Source organism: Mixophyes fleayi, chromosome 2, assembly GCF_038048845.1.
Source record: "Mixophyes fleayi isolate aMixFle1 chromosome 2, aMixFle1.hap1, whole genome shotgun sequence".
Lineage (NCBI taxonomy): Eukaryota > Metazoa > Chordata > Amphibia > Anura > Limnodynastidae > Mixophyes > Mixophyes fleayi.
Window position 1 is genome coordinate 184,551,795 of NC_134403.1, and position 22,526 is coordinate 184,574,320.

At 39.6% G+C, this 22,526-nt stretch overlaps 1 protein-coding gene across 4 annotated transcripts in view; it reads left to right on the forward strand.

Moving 5' to 3' along the window:
- Nucleotides 1-13,696, forward strand: part of RAD51C (RAD51 paralog C) — a 57,424-nt gene extending 43,728 nt beyond the window's left edge. Inside the window, exons 6-9 of one of the 4 annotated variants that reach the window (XR_012688030.1) lie at nucleotides 1,962-2,028; nucleotides 4,649-4,720; nucleotides 12,808-12,868; nucleotides 13,472-13,535. Coding sequence is in view for 2 of the 4 variants with exons in the window: in XM_075195069.1 (XP_075051170.1) it covers nucleotides 1,962-2,028; nucleotides 4,642-4,720; nucleotides 12,808-12,868; nucleotides 13,472-13,576 (312 nt within the window). In the remaining 2 variants the exon portion in view is untranslated. Of the gene's footprint in view, nucleotides 1-1,961; nucleotides 2,029-4,631; nucleotides 4,721-12,807; nucleotides 12,869-13,471 lie in introns of those variants that run through there. The other 3 variants (XM_075195069.1, XM_075195070.1, XR_012688031.1) reach the window with 3 other exon arrangements.
- Nucleotides 13,697-22,526: the final 8,830 nt, after the last annotated feature.

Here is a 22,526-nt window from a genome sequence, read left to right on the forward strand (position 1 = left end):
GTATGCTTACTGCAGCATTATAGAAGTATAAATAAAATGTACTTTCTGTTCTCGTCCAAGCCTCCTAAGCTCTTACACACTGAATTGCTGCTCTAACAGCAGCCTAAATATAGCAAGCTCTACCAGCAGGCAGTGTAATGGCTTCAGTGTTGGAGGAGTTAACAGCATGATATGCCTGATTAGCTAGCTAATGTGGAAGATATATAAAGGGCCATGGTTATGCATAGTTTCTGTCATTGCGCCAGTTCAAATGTATTTTAACTGGAAACAACATGCAAGTCGCCTTGCCTGATTGGAGTTTTTGGATTCAGCAGATGCCTGCTTTATTCCATTACTCCTTGACGTTCAGATTCTATTTTATTTGTATAATGTATTTATTGTTCCAAAGATAATAACCTGGCAGGTTTTCAAATAAATAGTGCTGAGGTCTGAGCTGCTTTAGCTGAGGATCAAAGAAATAATGCAAAATTGCATTCTCATAATGCTGTCTGCTGAAAGAAACCACATGTACTCCCCTTTCTTCAACATTTTAAATTCTATTTGCACTAAAGAAAAGGTTTGTATGATTGACATGATCCTTGGAGACGCTTGCTCACAGAATGTTACCATTAAAACAGCAGTACAATCACTGAAAAAAAGCACAAGCAAATGGTTCTTTATTGATATAGATATATATAGATAGATCCATTTTATTTATTTTAGTGTGTATTTTAAATAGCGGACTGCTTTGAGACCTCTTCCATACAAACATATCTTTTGTGAGTGGATGATGGTAATGGTATAAACTTTTTTTTCTTAAGTACGGTTGTCATTTCTGTCTTGTATCAATATTGTATAAATCTAAACATCATGGGCCTCATTTACAGTTGGGAGCATATCCAGCTACAGGGTGAACCTTGTTGTGATGTAAAAGGGATGTAAATGCATTTTTTTGTTTTCATTTTGTGCAGGAAAAATACTGATTTGCTTTTGCATGTAGCATACAAATATTGAGCAGCTGTATTTTTACACGCTGTTTAGAGAAGACCTAGGATAGGCTTCCATTCCATTTCTAACTGTCTGCACATTTTAAATCTCCCCCCACCCCCTGCCCACATACCTGCAGTGCAGCATGACTTTGCCAAGGTGCAAAATAGCTCCTTCTAGCTGCTTTTTTACTCCTGACTCTAAATGAGGTCATATGCATTCAGTTTAAAGAGGTATATAAGTCAGGTATATAATTTCAACCCCAATAAGGCTCACTAGCTTATCTACTGTGTATACAACATAAACTAAACTCTTAACCTAGATATGGTCTCCCCGTAGCGCACAAAGGTGTGACAGAAGTGTAAAATACAGTTTTAATGTAACACAATGGTGCAATAGTTTACATGGAAATGCAGGGTTGCAACCTTAATAACTGTTAACAAACAGAAGGCATAAATGCAAAAAATATCAATGGCTCAAACCTCTAAATCAGCAATAGTCCTATTGATTCGGACTCAAAAGTCCCAGGAAGCTGAATTGGTTAAATGAGTCCCAATGTAAATGAAATCCAAACAGTAAATGGAGTCACAGTCTCTGAATACAAATGCTGGTAATGCTCCAAACTGAGATGTGAGTGTAGTCGGAGATCGTTAAAATTCAAAGAATGCAGTAAAACAATATGCGTTAATGTGTGCAGGCATAAATGTCCTAATACTGCAATAAAGTTCCGGTACTCACAATAGATGTCAATAAAGCAAGGCGGAGTTGAGGTATCACACAAACGGATCCAACGGTGAAGGTATCGTGGTATCGATTACACTTACCCCTGTAGGGTTAGAGTGCTGTTGTGTCCTCCTGAAGAGAAAATCTTCTGAACGCAGAGGTTGAAAAAAGAGTCTCCAAGTGTTGGTGTAGTTCTGAACAGCATAAAAGTCCTTTTAATATTTTTTCTATTCATTGACATAAATTGCTTGCTAACGTTTTTGTTTTTGTAGATGATATTAACAAATCAGATGACTACAAGGATTGGGCCTAGTGAATCAGTTTTGGTACCAGCTTTAGGTATGATACCATTTTTAAACATATAAATGTATTTGTGGAGGTACATCATGTTCGGTGTTTTTCATTAGAACTTAGATAGCAACTTACTATAGTAGTCACTTGAATGCGCCAATTCCAGTGGCATACATGCAATTGTCATAACATAAAATCTGCTTTTTATAAATATTAAGAGTATTGGTTTGTAATTTTAGAAGGGAGGGGCAGTTACAAGGGAAGGCTTGGAACGCCTCCTGTGTGAGAAGTCCTCCCATAATAACGTTGAGAGCAATAGCATAATTGAAAGCAGTTTCCCTTTTCCTGTCGTAAAATCAACACATTTAATTTTTTTTAAGTAAGTTCAAATTTTATTGTGGCCCCTTCAAATGAGTACAATCTCTCAATGTGGCCCTTGGACCAAAAAAGATTGTGCACCCAGCATACTAACCCATGATTTAATATTATAAATGGTTAATATTATAAAGATTTGGTTCCAACATGGCAGTAGGAAGATGGAATACTGTTGAAAATCATAGAAAGAAGACTGACAACTTTAGGGCCATGTTCAGGCACGCAGTGCATTTCATTTTGCTGAAATTATCCTTATTTGTCCATTTTGCGCAAAACCATAAGCACACCCATATTTTGGGTTTTGAAACTGCCTTTGTTAAAATGCCCTTTGCTGGAAACACACATGGTTGAAAGAAAGAAAGAAAATTTCACTTCCATTTTAGGGCCACACACTTGAAAGTGGGGGCCAAGGACCGATTTCACCACCTCAGCGTATATGATCTTTTACAGGGTTGAAAAGGGTTTGCGACAACCCGTAAAGCCCTTGAATATTTGAAATATTTCCTCCTGTAGAATAATATCTTTTTTGTGCCTGTTAAATGACTCAAACAAGTGTACTTTATCTCTCTTTAGTTATGGATGACATGTAGATCCTATCATCATCATCTGTTTATTTAATTCATGCAAATCAGTCCCTGCCCCATTGAAGCTTACAATCTAAATCCCCTAACATACACACACACGGACCGAGAGAGATTAAGGGCAATTTAATAGCAGCCAATTAACCTACCAGTATGTTTTTGGAGTGTGGGAGGAAACCGGAGCACTCGGAGGAAACCCACTATCATCAGAATATGCTTAAATTTCAACCTGTTTTGTTTTTTTTTCCAGAAAACTGATGCATTCATAAAAAATAGGCACAAACTTGAGTTGTGTGATCCCCACTCTCGAAAATTACCTTTAGTGTGTTTGAAAACTGCATGTTAGTATGTTTTAGAAGCCTTGTTAGAAATATATTTAGCTGTTAAGCGCCAACTGCATGAGGTCTGAGAATTTTCATTAGTGATATTAATACAGTTATATAGTTTTGTGGGTTGTTTTTTTTAAAAAAAACAAACCCTGAATTCTTGAGCATCAAACAGGAATGCTTGTTAAAAAAAGAAACCTCATGGGATTTTTTCATTTGTCCCCCAACTTTTTATAAATTAATAAAAAATACTAATTTGGAGCATTTTAAATTGGCAGGCAAGTCTCTATAGATCATACTTAATCAGAGTATTTGTATTCACAAATCACATTGTCCTCAGGGATTTACTTGCTTACTTGACTGGGTGCAACACACAAAATCCCCACTGGAACCATTAATCTTCATTCTCCTATTTAACTTTCCTGGAGTGGAAATCATTTGATCTGACTAGTTAGATGTTTTTTAAAGGAAAGAAATATTTTCTTATATTTGAATGCAAAGGCAAAATACTGGCAGAATAATTTTTTTTCTAGCCTGTCTGTGATTACATCTGTTTCCGCTCACTTTATTTACCCTGACTATCTTTGACAATTAACTGATATCAATAATCAATAAAAACTTAAAGATATTCAGTGTCCTCAAGCTTGATAAATAATACATGTGTTTAATTTTACAATGAGGGCTACATCAAAGAAATGTAACCATAGAGTAGTAAGATTCAAAGACAGAATACGGGCTTGCACACACTATGAAAGGGTTTTACTTGTGGTGCATTTAACTTAGTTCACATTAAGGAGAGCAAAGCATAAAAAAGAGTAACTTTGCACCTGGGCAAAACCATGTTGCATTGGAGGGGGAGGTAAAATTAAAATGTGGGGACAGATTTATAGTTGGGGTAGGGCATGTGCTAGATCAACTTTAAATTTCAGTGTAATAATAAAGCTATCAAGTATTTGTGTGCTAGATGAAAAAACAGCCAGTATTTAACTTATGTGCAAAATAATAAACTAATGTTCACCCCTTGCATTGTAACATGGTTTGTCCAAGAGAAGATTTACTCCTTTTTTGCCTTAATGACTCAGGTCCAATATGTTTGGCACAACTAAAATTCTTGGTATCATAAATATAATTGATCTGTATTGTAAATAAGTCCTCCATATTCACTGAAGCTGCCCCCTCCCCCATGGGACTTCCACCCTTCACGCATTGTAATCAATGTAAAAGAAAACTACCTTGTTCAGTTTTTACCAACATTTGTTAGAGGTTCCAATATACACTAAAACCATAGCAACCATTCAAAATTAGCTTTTACCATCTGGGGCCAGTTAGACAATATAAGCAAATAAATGTATTATTTACATTTTTACAGGCAACTTCAGTCTTCAGTCTCTTTACAGGTGAAAGCTGGGGGCACACACCTACCAACCGTATAATACTTAATTGGGAGAGTATGCAAAGGTTTGTATTCATATTTTTTATTTATTTTGTATTGAAAAGTTTAACTTTATTTTGCATAAAGATACAAAAAACAGACATAAGTGATTACATTCAGGTGTACTGCATCACAGCTGTAAGCCTAATGCACCGTGGAACATAATCAGACATACTTTTTAGTTCAGTACAAGACATATGGCACAAAATATAACATTGAACACTAAAAATCAATTACGGCACACCGATTCATCACTTTAACGAGACAACCGCTTTAACAAGTACTGGATGTAAGTGGGAGGAGGGAGATCACAGGCCCAAAACTTTATTGAAGGACAGACACATAAAAGGGAAGTGTGTATAAATAAAGGCAAGACATTCAACAAAACTTCAAACTATGTGATGGGGGAATAGGATTGAGGGGGTAAGGGAGGGGAGTCACAGCTCCAAAATTTTATTGAAAACAGATATATAGAGGGAGAAGGTGAATCTAGTCCTCATCTTCCTTATGACTGTCCTTGATGTTATAGTCTTTAAGCAGGCTGTCGCTCAGCCTGTGGCAGTCCTATATAGACCTCTTCTCCATTTTCAATATAAGGTGATTCCGGGCAATTCATAAAGCGTCCTTAAAACAGTTCGTAAGGTGCCAGGCCTCTTGGATTACCCTATATGTGAGAGTCCCAGGAAATAATCCATAAAATACTGAATGGTATGAAGGGCAACTCCTGTGCACTCCATCGCCGAGTTCATTTTCCACGCATCCAATAATGCCTGTTCATAGGAGCAGTCCCAGAAGATATGTTGAGATGTGTCCCTGCTGACAGTGCTACAGGGACAGTGATCATATCTTCACAGGTTCTGGGAATGCATGAATCTCTTGAGAGGCAAACCTCCCCTTAATACCATGAGTGTGATACGATATGACGATTGTGAGTACACCTACATTTAAAATCCGCAGACTGAGACCCCGACATGACAGAGCAACTTACCATTACACAGAGACAGTAAATTGGCGACCCAATCTGTTCCCGACAGTTGAAAATAACGTAATTTGCAAACACGACTGGGGCGTTTTAAAGTGGCAATACACGGACCCGGCGTTTGATGGCAAGGTTAACCCTAAACCTAACCTATTACTTACCTGAGATTATAGTAAGCCGGGTCCGTCCATTGTCACTTTAACAGCAGTCGCGTTTTGAAGTGACATAATTTTCATGAGTTGGGAACAGATCGGGTTGGAAATTTATTGTCTCTCTGTAATGGGAAGTCGCTGTTTGTGTCATGTCGGGGTGTCAGTATTTGGATTTTAAATGTAGGTGCAGTAACTGTCGGTGTAGTTACTATCGGAAAAGTGACTACCACTGGGATACCCATCCATGCCAAGTATATGTCTATTAGACAGCCTCTTAGTGGCCACATTTTTCCAAACATGTTTTGCAGTTGCTGCAGGGAGCCCTGGAACAGACTCATCATGTCCTTAGCTCTGATGAGCTTGTGGATAGTTTTGGGCTTCCACAACTCTTATTTAACTCCCTCCAAGTTGTGCTCACTCTAATTGTCCAATTAGAATTAGGGAATTGCAGAATTAGGGAGTGATCCAGTTGTAAGAAAAGTAGCTGTCCCCCTTGTCCCAGCCAATGCCCCTCTAAAGGGGCATGAGAAAAAAGTGAGATATGGTGTTGCCAGCAGAGGTTTGCAGGATGGTGGGACCATCCGTATCCATTTCCTGCCTTAAAGATGCTCCTTGAACACACGCTTTGCTCTGTGCAGATGAAGCCCCAGATGAAGTGCAAGACAGTACTTGTGATGGTCTTGCAGACCATAGCAAGAGGTGGACATGCTTTGGCCGTGCATGGCAGAACGGAAAGGATCTCTTTGCACAGCAACAATGCTTTCCTTTTGATGGTGAGGTGTCTGAGTCTCCACAAACCAATTTTCTGTCTGTCGCAATTCTTTCCTCCCAACACTTCAGGGCAACTTCCTCTCCACCAAACCAGACTCCCAGAATCTTGACGAAGTCTGTCTTGTTTATGAAGCAGGGATGACAGATGCCACAGATTTTTGCTGTTGACCTTTGCAACTGAAGCTTGACCGAAGGTCTCGCAGGTCTGGAAGAGTGCTGTCACCGAATTCTGGTCAGCGTTGAAGACAGTGACTTTATCCATGTAGACCAAGCACTTGGCCTCTTGTTGGTAGGGATCCGGTGTGGTGATCCCTCTTATTTCTGAATTCTGTCTAATGCACATCGCAAAGAGCTCTATACAACAAACAAAAATAATAGGTGTAAGAGGGCAGCCCTGTCTGACCCCAGACAAAACAGTTAAGAGGTCAGTCTTTCAGCTGTTTACCAACACTGAACTGTAAATGTCAAAGTACAGAAGGTTAAAATACGAACAAAACATTTTCACCAAACTAAATCTATGCAGTTTCCTACACATAAATTCATGAGAAATGCAATCAAAGGAATTCTCCTGATCAAGGCTGATGGAGGCCACATGTGCATGGCAATCTTTGATGTAATGGACCTTGTCGCTGAGCAGGGCAAGACTATCTGCAATCCTGTGGCCAGGAATGACTCTGGTCTGATCCAGGTGAACTATCCGATGATAGCCTGTAGCAAGTTGGCTAGTACCTTGGTGAGGATCTTGTAGTCCACGTTCAGGAGAGAGATGGGATGCTATTTTTTAAAATCACTTATACAGGATATAAATTATCATTCCCTTACTCGGCAAAGGAGGCATTCTGGCCTCCACCACCATCTCCTCATACTACTCTAGTAGTTCCAGGCCAATGAGACCCTACAGCAGTAAATAGAGCTCCACTGGGAGACATTCACTGTGCGAGGACCCACCGGGCCTAAAAAATCTAGCAACAGGGGAGCATCTGTGGCTGCTTTACCTGCAGTATCAATAGTTTTGGCGATAACTGACAGGAATTTATAAGCCTTGTTGTTGTCAGTAGTCTTAGTGGAGTAGAGGTTGCTGTAGTAGTCTCTAACGACTCCCATGGTGCTCTCTTTCTCTTTTCTGGGAATGCCAATCTCATCTCGCAGTTTCAAGTAGAGTTTCCTGACAAAGCAAGTTACATTTCTCACTCTTCTCCAGATTCTCCACCTTGGGATGGGTGGTGATGCATCTGGATTCTTCCTCAAAGTGCCTTTTCAGTTTTCCCTTGGCCTCCTCCAGAATATCCTTCACATCCCATCTGCAAAGTTGGAGGTCCAGCAGGGACTGCAGTTGTCTTTGCAGCCTCCTAAAGTTCCTCTTCCTTTCACAAGCCTGTTGTCTACCTTTTGACTTTAACATATTTCCACCAGTTAGACATGCAATCATAATAACATGTATTATTCTTCCATATGATGTAGGCATCCCTCAGCTCCTCCCAACATATCCACTTTTTCCTGCAGAGCACAATTCAACTTCCAGAAGCCTAGGCCAAGAGAAAAACTGTAGCCCAGGCAGGGAACCATGGCATGGCTATCCTGTTTCAATGCCCTAGAGGTAAACAAAGTCAATCCACGAACACATTGAGACAACGGGGAGGCTTGAAGTATTAACAGAACCAGCACCCGTGAATCCCACTGCATCCCACAAGGATGCTTCGGCAACCATCTCCTGGAGCAGCCTAGATGTATTATCCTGTCTAGCAGTGCTGCTGGACCTGCGTCTGTCCTTCTCTAAGGGGCAGTTGAAATCTCCCTCCATCACTACTGCTCTGGTTGTTATGAGCAGGGTCTGGAATAGCTCCAAATGCTCATTCTTAAGGGGGTGCATACACACAGATTAGTCGAATTGTTTCACCTGCCCAGGAGCCATCTATGATGAGCAATCTGCCGCAGACAACTCCTGAACGGAATCTAATGTGAAGAGGCTTCTCCTAATAAGCATGACTACCCCTGCAGACTTACTCACCTCCACCAGACCAAAAAGTCGGTCCATTAGGCAACTGCTTGCACAGATGTCTATAGGATCAAGCTAAAAGCAGAGAACATTCCTGCAGCATATAAACATCACATTTCTGACTATCAAGAAAGTTAAAAACAGACTGTAGCTTAAACTGATTAATACTCACATTAATGCCGAAAAGGGAAAAAGAGGCTATTGGTTGGGAGAAAGAGAGGTTAGCACGTACAGTATATTCGTTTATCAGTCCTGTTGCGTGGGCCTGCTTGCCTTGTCTCCAGGCTGAGATGGAAGCAGACATCTCTCTTCTAGCCTGTTGAAAAGGCAGATGGTTGGCAGCTCCATGAACTCATCCACCTCCAACACCACCTCAGGTGCTAGAGGCCGTCCATGTTCTTGTCCCTTCCTAAACCTGACAATGAGGAACCAGATACCAGGCCAGAATCAGTTTCCGTCCAGAATATTGGAGGAGTTCTTGACTACTTTACAAAAGTGGTTCAGGAAAGTAGCGATTTCTTTGCCAGGTTTGTGTGTGGGTTTTACATTGAAGCATTCACTCGCCTTTCCTCTTTAATAGGGCAGTTGCCCACAAAGTGAGAGAAAGTAGACTCAGGCCTTGCAGCTTTCACCGCCTCCAAGTATCTCTTACAGATGGCTACAGAGGCAAAGTTGATGTAGAAAATCCACTTCAGATAGCTGTATACTGAGAGTCTCTCAGCCTTGGAGAATCCCTGCTCGAGCATTGTTTTCTTTCCAAAAGTCTCTGCAACTATATCCAGGATTCCCTCCACCTTCTTTATCTTCAGGATCACCGTCTGCCTCATGCAGGGCTGGAGTTCCCTGGGGATGGTCCAGGCTGGGCTTCCCATGTCCTGTTCTGGAGGGGCTGTGGAGGTGGAAGTTCCAAGGTCAGGGAGAACTTTGGGCACTTTTTTCCCTCCCTTCCTGGGGCATGGAGCCAGGGGTGGAGGATGGATCAAAAGCAACTGAAGCTGGAACTAATGAAGCAAAAGGGTCTGGAGAAAGGGGGCAGAACTATGCAAATTCTACCAGCTGGGCAGAGCAGGTTCTTCAGCTGGCTTGATCACCCAGTTTTTCTCCATCAGTCAAACTCTGTAGAGCTTCTTTCCCTGAGCTTGAACTTCCTTGTGTAGTCTTCAAGATTTCTCAGCAGCCGTTAAATATTTAGGCAGCTTATTGAGGCACAACAAGCAAAATGCAGCACAGCCGTACCAGTTTTAACCCTCACCGGTCTTAGACTATGGGCTGGAGGCAGCCTCAATCAGCTTTAGGACCACTGGGTGTTGGGCCGAATAAGAACTGATTTGATCTTAGCCAAAAAGCAGAGAAGCAATTGTATACATATTGCTGTATCTAACTCTCAATATTATCTGAAGGTTATGTGTATAAAAAAATAAATGCAACAAATTTGTATCAAGACCAAAAAGCAATAATTTAAAAATACTGAGGCAAAAGTTTGTGAAAAGACATTAGTTCGATGTGTTTTTGGTGGCTCATAGGATTTTGCAAGGTAGCATTGGGGTGGGAAAGGGGTGAGGGGCTTAAAATGTATTTTTGTGGTTTTATTGCTCATAGCACTGTCTATATCTGTCACACACATGGATCTACTTTTATAGCACTGCATTAATGAAATGTATAGTTTGCATCTTATTTAAAATAGAAATGAATGATCCTGTTTTTTCTTTTACAACATCACCCAACATTACTTCTTTACAATCATGTTTTCTCTCTTACTCACTCCTTTTTGGCTCCTTTTTAGTGTTACAGCTGTTATCTGCTTTCATATTTATATGTGTAGGCTGTCAAATTATGCTGCCCTTTTGAAATGTAAACAGATAAATTAAGATTACCATAGGTATTTGTGCTCATTGAAGCACATGAAAATACAAATTCATATTGCTATACTGAGAGCTTAACACTGGTTCATTTGTTTGTTTCTAATGCATCTGGTTTAAAATGTACAAAACATCTTTCATCCTACCTTTATTCTGGATTACTACGTCTTTGTAAGTAAGTTGCCATGGAGTCCCCAGAAGAGGAAAGCTGAGAAAATGCTTTTAGAATGCATAATTTGTTTGGCTAAGTAGAATGCCAATGTTTGAGATTAGATTTCGTAACAGTTAATTCCACTTTTGTGGATTTTTTTTTTTAGAGGTTGTCAATGCCAGTATAGCACCTATCACATATTTTTTTTTTTATATGTACACTCGCTCAGTGGTTGAAATGGAAACTTAGCAGTGGTGGTATGGAAAATGTAAGTGAATGGAATTTGATAGTTTTACAAAGAAGGTAGTCGGAGAACTGTTGGTATGGCATACCACCGTATACAAGCCCACTTCGACCACTGCACTCAGTAGTAGAGAGTATATAGTATTTCTGTTCTGAAGCTCCTGTTTTCATTTGGGGGTTTGGTCATAGAGAACATTTTCTCCATTGCCACACCCTGCTGTTGTGTCCCATAGCTGTTGTCATCCGGTTTGAACACTGTTCTGTTTAAATCCAGTGATTTTCCACTTTGAATAGGAACGGCCATAGCATGGTGACTCTTTATGACCAGTCCCCCAGCCCCGAATATGGCAAGACTACTAGCTATTGTATATGGAAAGTGCTTAAAGATAGGATAGGGGTCATATTCAACACGATTCTCCTAGGAGACCTTTTTTAGTACTTTTCACAATGAATAGTGTCAACACGATGTTAAATAGTGTGAGTGTTTCTAAACATTCTGATTCATAGTTTTAATACAGCATTATTGTCTGTTTGTCACCACTGAACAATGAAAAAAATTGCTAGCAAGTAAATATGCCATCCCCATGGTTAATATTGGGGCATATGTGCACAGTAAGTTTGCACATTTATAACTTGTGCTCTTGGATCGAGTTGAGCAATAGCGCCAGTAGCCCAAGTGGCTGGAATTGAATCCACCTGTGGTTCCATTACTTGATGGCTCTAGAATAATCTGACAGGACTTTACAGGTTGCAACTTTCAAATGCATTTTATAAGACATTGAGGACATTTTACAGTGATGTCCCTTATCTGTAAATCTCCCACACTGATCATAATCATTTTTGTTTTTGAGTGAATGTACTGCATTTCACATTGCATGTATTGATCTCCCATTTCCCCTGCATTAGGAAATGTTTGAAGCAAAAGCATAAACCTGTGGGTCCAATTTTCAGGGTTATAGAATGCATGTATTACTGTTTGTGGTTTACAAAAAAATGCCTTGGCAGTGGTAATTGTATTCCCTGTCTTAACAGAGGAGCTACCAAACTTCTGTCATACATTTTATTATGTCTAGCAGATCATTCTCTAGAATCTATATTCTTGCATACTGGTTGCTATCAGATACTATATATTTCTGACAGGGTTGTCTAGAACAGAGCTGTCTAACAGGTGGCCCTTATGGGGTTTTTTCACATTCACCTGCCTTTTCTATTTTCTCTTTTAAATTTTATTTTTAGCTTTTAGATAACTTACATTTAGAACAATATAGGTTCACAATGAAAATGCCTGGAAACATCAGCCACATATAATAACTAGTAAGAAATTGGCTCAGCAAAAATGAGTTATTTAAATGAACCAAACAAATTACCACTTGTCTGCTTTTCCACAAAATCTTCAAAGCTTTTATAATACTTGTCCTCTGAGTTATCTGAAATTGAATTGTGAAATGTTCCTCTATTTTAAAATCTCATGATTAAGGGCAATAAGTATCTTTCGTAGTTATAACTAACGTCAATATTTCATTAATTAGTTGAAAAAAATATTTTAGAATGATTAGATTTGCAGCTGCATCACTTTAAAGCATAGCTCTTTTTATGAATATTAAAACCTGTTTTTTATCAATGGCTGTATCTGGAAAATAAAAATCTGTGGACTAGCTCAGAGATGTTTACTAACTTGAGACTGGGGGTTATTTTTTCACAGCTAACCGGTTTATTAGGATATACATATGTGTAAGCATTATCAATTTAGCGGGATCCTTGATTTTAATTGCTTTATGTACCATTGTTGGCAAATTGCAATGCAAATAATTTTTTCTATTACAATCCAGTGTAGTTTAAATCAAATAATTGTTGGACACATGTCAGTATGGTGGCTTCTTCTAAAGTAATGTATCCACAACAGTATCTGTTAACTGCTATCTGTAACTATTAATACAAATCTTTACATTTTTATGATTACAGGTTTGCAACGGTATTCAAGTCGCCCAATCATAAAGAGACCAAAGTACAATTTAAGATCACGGTAACCAGAATTCTGTACACAAAGTTATAATTAGATCTTTAACTTGATACTGAGATAGAGGTGTGTGTGTGTGTGTGTGTGTGTGTGTGTGTATATGTATGTATGTATGTATAGGTATGAATACAACTACGGTATGTGTAATAAATAAACATATATATATATATATATATATATATATATATATATATAATCATTTTATTTATATAGTACCAACATATTCCGTAGCGCTTTACAATTGGGGACAAATACAGTAGGAAACAAACTGGGTAAAACAGACAAAGAGGTATATAATAATATTAGCAAGGAGGCCTATTTTCCACACCTCTCATGCATAGGTACAGGTGAGGTCCCGGGAAGTATGCAGGGGGATAGCTGCATACAGAGTTAATTCCCACACAGTCTTTCCCATAGCACACAAACACACATGTGAGCCATATAGGTTTTTATTAATTTGTTGTCTGTTATTGGTTTGGATGGAGAATGAAATAAATAAATATATATATATATATATATATATATATATATATATATATATATATATATTATTTTGCACACTGTGGTCAGCATTGTTTCTCATTATCTTGATTTTTGGATATTTTCTAGGATCAAGGTTTTCGTGATATCCAAGCTGGTGTGGCAAGTCCACCAAACTTTGAAATAAACCCACGGAAGCGCCCACGTGAAGATGAAACAGAATGCACACAATAAACTCATGTTTCATTGACAATTAGAAACACCTGAATGGCAGTAAAATCATAGTGTGCGAATGTATGTGTACATAAGTATGTGTGTGTGTATGTATGTGTATGTGTGTGTGTGTGTGTGTGTATATATATATATATATATATATATATATATATATATATATATATATATATATATATATCTCAAGTTAAATTACATTGTATGTAGTATGTTTTTCAAAGTCACCATGCTAGGGCTTTCATTTTTCAGAATAAAGATAATGAAATGTTTTGACAAAGACAAATTTTGCTAAGCTAACTTATTCATCTAACATTCACAACAAAATATTTCATTTATTATCATAGATTTGTAAGGCGCCACAGTGCTCAGCAGCACCATACAGTAGGGAAAACAGTGTGTGTATATGTATGTGTGTGTATGTATGTTTATATATAAATATATATATATATATATATATATATATATATATATTATATATATACAGAGCCATACAAGGTAGACAAAATAAATACAGACATGAAAACAAAGGGTATGGAGGACCCTGCTAATTAGAGAGCATACATTTTAAGTGTAAGAGGGCACAGGGGAAACAAGAGGAGCAAATGTTCAGAGTGGAGATTGGGGCAGTTGTGGGGGTGCATTAGTGTGAATAGTGTTATCGGAGAGAAGTCCTCTAAGAGATGATTTAGCATGGTTGGGAATTCCATAAATGGGGATATATATGTAGAGGTAGTGTTGTTGAGGGTTTTGGAGGACACAGGAAGCCAGTGTAGGGATTTGCAAAGTGGTGCAGCAGATGTGGAGTGGTGAGAGAAATATCAGCCTTAGAATGGATTGAATTATGGATAAATGGGTGTCAGGAATGCCAGATAGCGGGAGTTAATGAGAGAATGGATAAGAGTTTTGGTAGCATGTTGAGTAAGAAAAGGGCGTATTCTGGCAATGTTTTTAAGGTGTAGTCAGCACGACTGGGAGAGAGTATGGATGTGAAGAATAATACAGAGGGTGGAGTCAAGTGTGACACCAAGGCAGCAGGCTTGTCAGACCAAGGAAATTGGGGTGTTATTGACAGTGAGGGAGATTTGAGGGCAGGTGGTGACTGGCAGGAGGGAAGATAATAAGCTCTGTTTTGGACATGTCGAGCTTTAGGTAGCGTTTCATGCATCCACGTGGAGATAGCAGAAAGACTAGATAGTGCAGAAGGAGAGAGGTCGGGGCAGAGATATAGATTTGGGTGTCATCAGCGTAGAGGTGATATTGGAGGCCAATGAACATATTAGTTCCCCAAGAGAAGCATTGTGTAATGAAAAAAGTAAAGTGCCAAGAACAGAGCCTTGTTGAACCCCAACAGATAGTGAGAGTGGAGGATATGCCAGAGGTAGAAATACTAAAGAAGCAGTTCGATAGGTAAGAAGTGAACCAGGAAAGAACTATGTCACGAAGGCCAATGAAGGGAAGGGTGTGTAGGAGAAGAGGGTCATCAACAGTGGCAAAAGCAGCAGAGAGGTCCAGGAGAATGAGTATGGAGAAATGACCCTTGGACTTTGCAGTAAGTCGATCATTAATGACTTTATGTGAGAGCACTTTCAGTGGAATGTTCCGGGTGGAAGCCTGACTACAGAGAGTCGAGAATGGAATTTGAGGAGAGAAAGTAAGATAGGCGTTTGTACAGTAATCGCTCAAGTAGTTTGGAAGCAAATGGGAGGAGAAAAATAGTGCGGTAGTTGGAGAGAGAGGCTGTACCAAGAGATGGTTTCCTTAGAAATGGTGAGATGAGCGCATGTTTAAAGGAGGATGGAAATGTGCCTGTGAAGAGAGACAGGTTGAAGAGGTGGTAGGGAATAGGGTTGAGGGGACAGGTTGTAGGCTGAGATGAAGAGAGGAGTGTAGAGAGTTTGTCTTAAGTTACTGGAGAGAATGAATTAACGGTGGATTTGGGAGTTTATGTAAAGGTGGGTGGAGTGAGTGGAATTTGGCATGAGGAAATATCTTGTCGAATGGTGTCGCTTTTGTCTTTGAAATAGGTGGCAAAATCATTGGCTAAGAGGGAGGAGGTGCAGGTGGGCAGAGAAGTGAGTTGAAGGTGGCAAAGAGGCAATGTGGGTTAGAAGACTGGGTGGATATTAGAGATCTGAAGAATGTTTGTTTGGCAATTGAAAGGGCAGTGCTGTAAGATGAAAGAATGAATTTATAGTGGAGGAAATCGGGATAGGAACGAGATTTCCTCCAATGGTGCTCTGCAGTGCAACAGCACTATTGCAGGTAGTGGGTCTGTTTGGTGTGCCATGGTTGGGGTTTGGTTGGTCGGAGACTATGTAGAAGCTGGAGCTGCATTGTCAAGGGCTGAAGTAAGTGTTTTGTTATAGAAAGAGGCAGCCTGGTTAGGACTGGACAATGCAGTCATTGGAGAAAAAAGTTATTTTAGTAAAAATGAGAAGTGGATTGGGTTAAGAGTACTTAGGTTTTGTTGTGTACATGTGGATTTGGGTGCAGGGGGGAGATCTTGAGGTAAGGTGAGGCTGAAGAAAAGGAGGTTGTGGTCAGAGAGTGGGAAGGCTACATTGGAGAAACTAGATATGACAAAAGTATATCTAATGACTGATTGTTTTTTCTGTTGAATTCATGTATGACAATGTATATTTTATGTAACCTCTCAAAGTATGCTTTGTTGACTGACCTAGGTGACCTGTGCAATTAACAAAAAGTATTTTGAAACTAGCCAGAAAGATAAGGATCTCGGGGGAGTTTAAAGTCCCAAAGTTGTAAACCATCTAGCCACTGAAGCAGAGGTGAGACATTCTCTGAAGTGCCCAAACATGTATAGTGATTGATAATTTACTTCGGAAAGCTCTGTCATTTTGGGAATCAATCTGACTTAATTGAAAATGTAAATTCCTAAAGTGGGGGGTGAAGAGCCTGTAAGAAAGGTTTAAAAATCTACCACCTTAGACATCAAATTCTGCATTTTATGAGGGGCCTATCAAGACTGAAATGTCCCATACTTTTTCTATTGTGTTCCCTCACACACAGCAAGACTACTTTGTAAGTAGTACTCTGATTTTATTTCCTATTTTATTTTTTTAAACTTATGTGCAACCTATTGTGTGCTGTTTATTACCTTTTTTGTAAATAAGCCTTGGAAATATTTTTCAGATTAAACATATTTAATCTAGCCTATTTCTCTGTGATTCTTTGTGAATTTACGAATCCCAGGAAGGCTCATGCTACATGCATATGTGATTTAAGTGTGAAACTTAAGCGGTTTTAAATGTAAGGACACCATAATAAATCCTTTGTGGTGGCAGAAAAGGTGTATTCATTGTTAATTAGCTAAGGTGTCGCCAGTCACGGCCAGCTGTTCAGATTGCTATATCTGGGATAGGCTGGGGCGTTCGTGATACTAGAGATGGACCAGCAGTAGGAGAAGTCAAGGTCAAAGGAGGACCCATCACAGTGGGTGGGAGATGAGGTCCATTGGGAGAGACCAAAGGAGGAAGTGAGTGAATGAAATTTAGTGGCAGAAGAGACAGTTGGATTATCAATGGGAATTTTGAAATCGCCTAGTATGAGAGCAGGCAGGTCAAAGGATAGGAAATAAGTGAGCCAGACCGCAAACTTACCAAGGAATTGGGAAACTGGATCTGGGGGGCGATAAATGACAGCAACACAAAGGTGGAGAGGATAAAATAGATAGTGTTGACATCAAAGGAAGAGAATGAGAGGGAGGGTTCAGAGAGTATGACTTGGGAGATGCAGCTTGGAGAAAGTAGAATGCCTACTCCACCACCTTGTTTGTTTCCGGGTCTGGGAGTGTGGCTGAGGGAGAGTCCCCCATAGGAGAGAGCTGCAGGGGGCTGCCAGCCAAGTTTCTGTAATGGTTGAGGGATTTAGAAATGAATAAATCATGGATGGATGTATGTTTGTTACAAATAAATCTGGCATTCCGTAGTGTACAGTAGAAGGGAAACAAGGGTAGTGGATATATGAGGATAAGGTTGGCAGGATTGGAAGTATGGGATGGATTGAAAGGTTTAGGGTGGAGCGAAGAGCATGAGCAAATAATGGGTCCAGGGTTAGGTGAGATGTCACCAGCAACCATGAGAAGGAACAGGGTGAGAAAGAAGACATGGGATTTCATGGTTTTAAAACACATCTAAGAAAGATTTTAGTTTATAGAAGCCCTAAATGTAGACTTAGTCTGAAATATCTTTAACCCCTTCCTGTGCACACCATAGTTGATCCTTGGCACAACAGAGCATAGATTTTTTTTTTGATTTTTTTTTTTTTTGAAGGTTGGACAGGCACCATACTTCCCCCATGACAGACTGGAAATAAGGTTGTCATTGAGCGATGCACGATCAGTAAACATGTTGTTCAACGTTAGAGGTGTTTCTAATGCAGAAGTGTAATTTCTACACTGGGTTTACCTGCTATGGTTAGATCACTATTACGATTGACCTTCCAATGCGAAGCTTCTGGATGTAACGTATGTAGTTTATCCTCTTTAAATCACTATTTCCTCACATCCATTCTCACCAAAAAACACTTTTGTTAAGGCAACACTCCAATTAGCGGCAAACAAAATTCATGAAAAAGTGGGTGCAACTTGAAACCCCACTTGTCAAGGTAAAATAAACAGATGAGCTTATGAAAATTTTCTTTATAGTTAATTGGTGTGTTGCCTTAACAAATTAGTGCAGCTACATCATTTAGTCTGATTGTTAATAGTTCACCCATCAGGAAATCACAAGGGGAAATTTCAGTGGCAAAATACCTTGTGATCTCCCAATGAAAAATGTTAAGGCAGCTGAAAAAGTTCTGTGGTTCATATGGAGCAGACACCATTTTTGAGTTGGCACTAGGAGAAACATGAGACCAGGCACAAGCTAATGAGTAGGGAAATGTAAACGTAGCAGATGGGCTCTAAAAGCTGGTGTTGCTGCATGCAATTTCAGGCTCCAATAACCTTTTTGACCCCCAAAAAAGTTGAATTATGGCTGCTTTTGGTCCCTGGTTCTGTTGGTCAAATGCCATAGAGCATGATCTGGGCTTTGCAAGATTCCTTGGCTATGATGACCAGCTCATTGGATACCTTTAACAAAAGATCAGTAATGCTTAACCAACCTGGAAGATTTAGGTGACAGGCAACATTGCTGTAATGTCAGGTTTGTTTGCTTCCCTGCATACCATCATGTTGTGTGTTTTATCCAGCATATCTCCTAAAAGACGATTCTCGGGAATACAATTTAAACATGCCAATTACTTGTGCACAGTGTGATTTGCATTTTTGGGAATGCTTATTTAACTCCATATATTTATATCAGCTGTATGAAGGATGACTACAGTTGTAGAGATCTTTGGGTAGTTTTCATGCTTGAAGATTAATTGGTCAAAGTCCACCATATTTGCCACTTGGTAAAGTCTGTCCACATCAAAGAGGAGTTGTGCACTACCCTCCTGTGGTATTAAAATATCCTGGCATATGAGTCACCAATAATTTGTTGCAGTATGTCTTGTGTGTGTGAGTGTAAAATATGTATAATATGTGTGTGTGTGTGTGTGTGTATATATATATATATATATATATATATATATATATATATATATATATATATATATATATATATATATATATATATAATTATTCAACCAAATACCTCAAATCCATAATTATATCTTGGGTAGATCTAGTTTAAAATGGTTTTTCAACACATTTTTATATCTGTTACAACCTGCCCCCGTGTATATACCTGGATATATTTTTCAGAAAATTGACCATTACCAGTCTAGGGGGAAAAAGTTAGAATTGAAGTAAGCATACTGTGCAAAGCTTGCCATTACAAATTTGAAAACCTCCTTGTCACACTTGAAACAATGGATGAGTGGGAGCTATATTTTACAACATGTTCTGTGTGAGCAGATGGGGTTCCTTGCGTATACCCCTCTTGGGAGCATAGTTAGCAAGGAGTACTGCACAGCTTATTAAGCCGGTCATTTATGTATAGAATGCAGCACATAAAGTTGTGGGTTCTTTCCACATGAATTTTATGTCAGATTTATTATGTGGATAAATTGATGCTGATTAAGAAACAAAGTAAAATCTTTATGTATTTGTAATCTTTATTTGAGCATTGACAGTGTTGCTTTTCCTTCTAATGTGATATTTTTAATGTCTTAATTGGGAAACACAGGTGTTCATCTATGGATATTTAAATACATAGACCTCCATACTCTGTACTTTTCCTTCTGATGAAAGTGCATTGCTGCATAGAAATGCGTTGCTGTGTTCGTGAGGTCTCTGATTTAAGCTACTACTAAGTGGTGCATGATATACTCTCAAAAGCACCCATCCAAGATTGTTTTTATCATTCCAACAATGACTAATGAGCCGCTGGATTAAAATTTATTAAACAGTCTTGATAGCAGAACATGTATCGGAGAGCAGTTGATTGTCTGATTAACTGAATGGACACAAGTATCTTATCCACTAAGATCAAGTGCTAAAGCCTGCTAGCGGCTTGCTACAGACCGGACAGTTGCAGCCCACAAAAACCACAGAGGCATCACCTTGTCCAGAATCAGCACTTTCTTTCTGCATTATGACAATCTTTACATCGATATTCAGACTGTGGAGGGATTACACTACGGATGAGATTGTTTCTTTCTCTATGTCCATATTCAAACAGCCGCTTATGTGGTATTTAGGAGATAACATAAGTCATATTCCCCACAATGGCATTTGATTTTGTAGTTCTAGACCAGACACTTAATAGTCGATTACAACAGCTTGTTGAGACTACAAAACATTGTAATGATGTTCAGAGACCAACACGAAATGTCGATTGTACGACCAAAATAATTTGTATAGTGTTATCAATGCATTATATATTGTTTTTAATAAATGTTTTATATATATATATATATATATATATATCTCAGGGGCGGACCCAGACATTTGTCCTACCCCGGACGATTTTAGGGGGGGGGGGGGGGGGGGGGCGATTTAGGCCCCGCCCCCTTTCTGTGTTCTTAGGCTGCCGGTGGCTGCACAGTATGTGCAGGTCCGTTCAGCAGTGAAAGTGTGCTGTCCCGCTGCTCTGATTGTGTTTAAAACACAATCAGAGCAGACAGTGTGCAGCTGTCGGCAGCAAGCCCCTGGTAGGGGGGGCGATCGCCCCCCCCCCCCCCCCCCTGGATCCACCATTGATATATATATATATATGAGAGAGAGACAGACATTAGTTCAGTTAATTTATAACGTTGGCTCTTATCTCAGATCACAGCACAGTCCCCAATTCTCTTTTCTTTTTATATTGTATTTTGTTTATGTTATGTCTATTTATTAAAGTGATCCACCTATACTACTGCCTACTATTTTTATGGGGCAGGTCTTTTTATGATGAATTAATTCAGGAATAATTACCTGCTACTACTATTTAGAAAACTTTGATAACACTGCAACACATCCTCTGATAAAGCAGCATGTAAAAGGCATCTTGTGTATAGCCGTTTACTTCCAATATGAATCTTCTCCTGACCTGCATGAGCTGTTGCTCATAAACTGGCATACTCTTCCCTCTTTCTGGCTTTCATTACCCATGATAATTCAGGAGCATTCAGTGATGAATATAGCTGAATGATTTACTTTTAATGCCATTGCTGTATTTTTTTTTTTTTTTTGCATCAATATTTTTATTGAAATTTTCCAAAGGTATATGGGGTACAGAAAAAAAAGGGAAGGGGGGAAAGCAAGTACAGACATAGGGAAAAACACATGGGAATCCCCACGCAGGGGGAAGGAGGATCACTGAATTAAGATAAGGCACATAATATTAACAGTATACAATTTAACATAGAGAAATGTTGCAGGGCATGTCAAACTACATTTTGGCATTCTGGAGGCTAATCCACCATAAATAGACTAACAGGGTATGCGGGCTGGGCGGGGGGGTTCTATAAGAGCCGCTGGAGAGTGGTCTGATGGGAAACCAGAAATATCCTGGGGAGACCCAGGGCGGTCCGTAATGTACACGTGCCACCGAAACCACTTCATGATGAGAGCCGATGCAGATGAGGCGTAGGGTGTGTCTGTTGTTTCCATCTCAAAGCTATATTGTATGATGCGAGCAGTGGTAGGGGGGGTCTGAGACTTCCAATTTTGTGCTATTGCTGCTCTAGCAGCAATCAAAATGTGTCCCAATACATAGTGATAGTGCTTTGGAATAGAAGTCGGGTAGATGTGAAGGAGAGCTAAAGCTGGGTCTGGAGCAACAGGAGTCTTCAAAACTGAAGAAATCAAAGCAAATACCTCGCTCCACAACGGCTGGATCACTGGACATAACCAGAATACATGGAAGATATCTGCTATTTGGGCACATTGACGCCAGCACAATTTTGATTGGCTTGGCCAGAACCTGTGTAGCCGTTCCGGGGTAAGGTATAGCCTGTTGAGAAGTTTAACCTGCATCTCGGTATGGTTAATGCATTTAGACATACGGTGGGAAGTTACATAGATTCTCTCCCATTGTCGCTCAGTGAGCACTAACTGCACATCCGTCTCCCACTGGGTTTGTGCAGGTGTTTTAGTTGGGGGGATCAGGGAGTAAATGTAGTGGTACCAAAATGTTATTCCGCCTCTCCCACTACCCTTCATCAATCTATCAATGACATGTGTTGGGAGTGAAATAAGGGAGTGGGGGGTCCTAGAGACAGTTCTGACCCAGTGTCTGATTTGCACGTACCTATATGTCTCTGAGGATGGCAAACTATAACGAGCTTGGAGCTGAGGAAAGGGAAGAAAGGTCTTGGGCAAATAAATCCGACATGGAGGTAATCCCTCTAGCTTTCCAAACAGCAAGATTTAGGTCTGGGATAAGCTGAGCCACTGCCTGTAGGGAGAGATTACGAGACGGGAGAACAAAATTTGGATGCAGCCCTATAGTTCTATCCCACA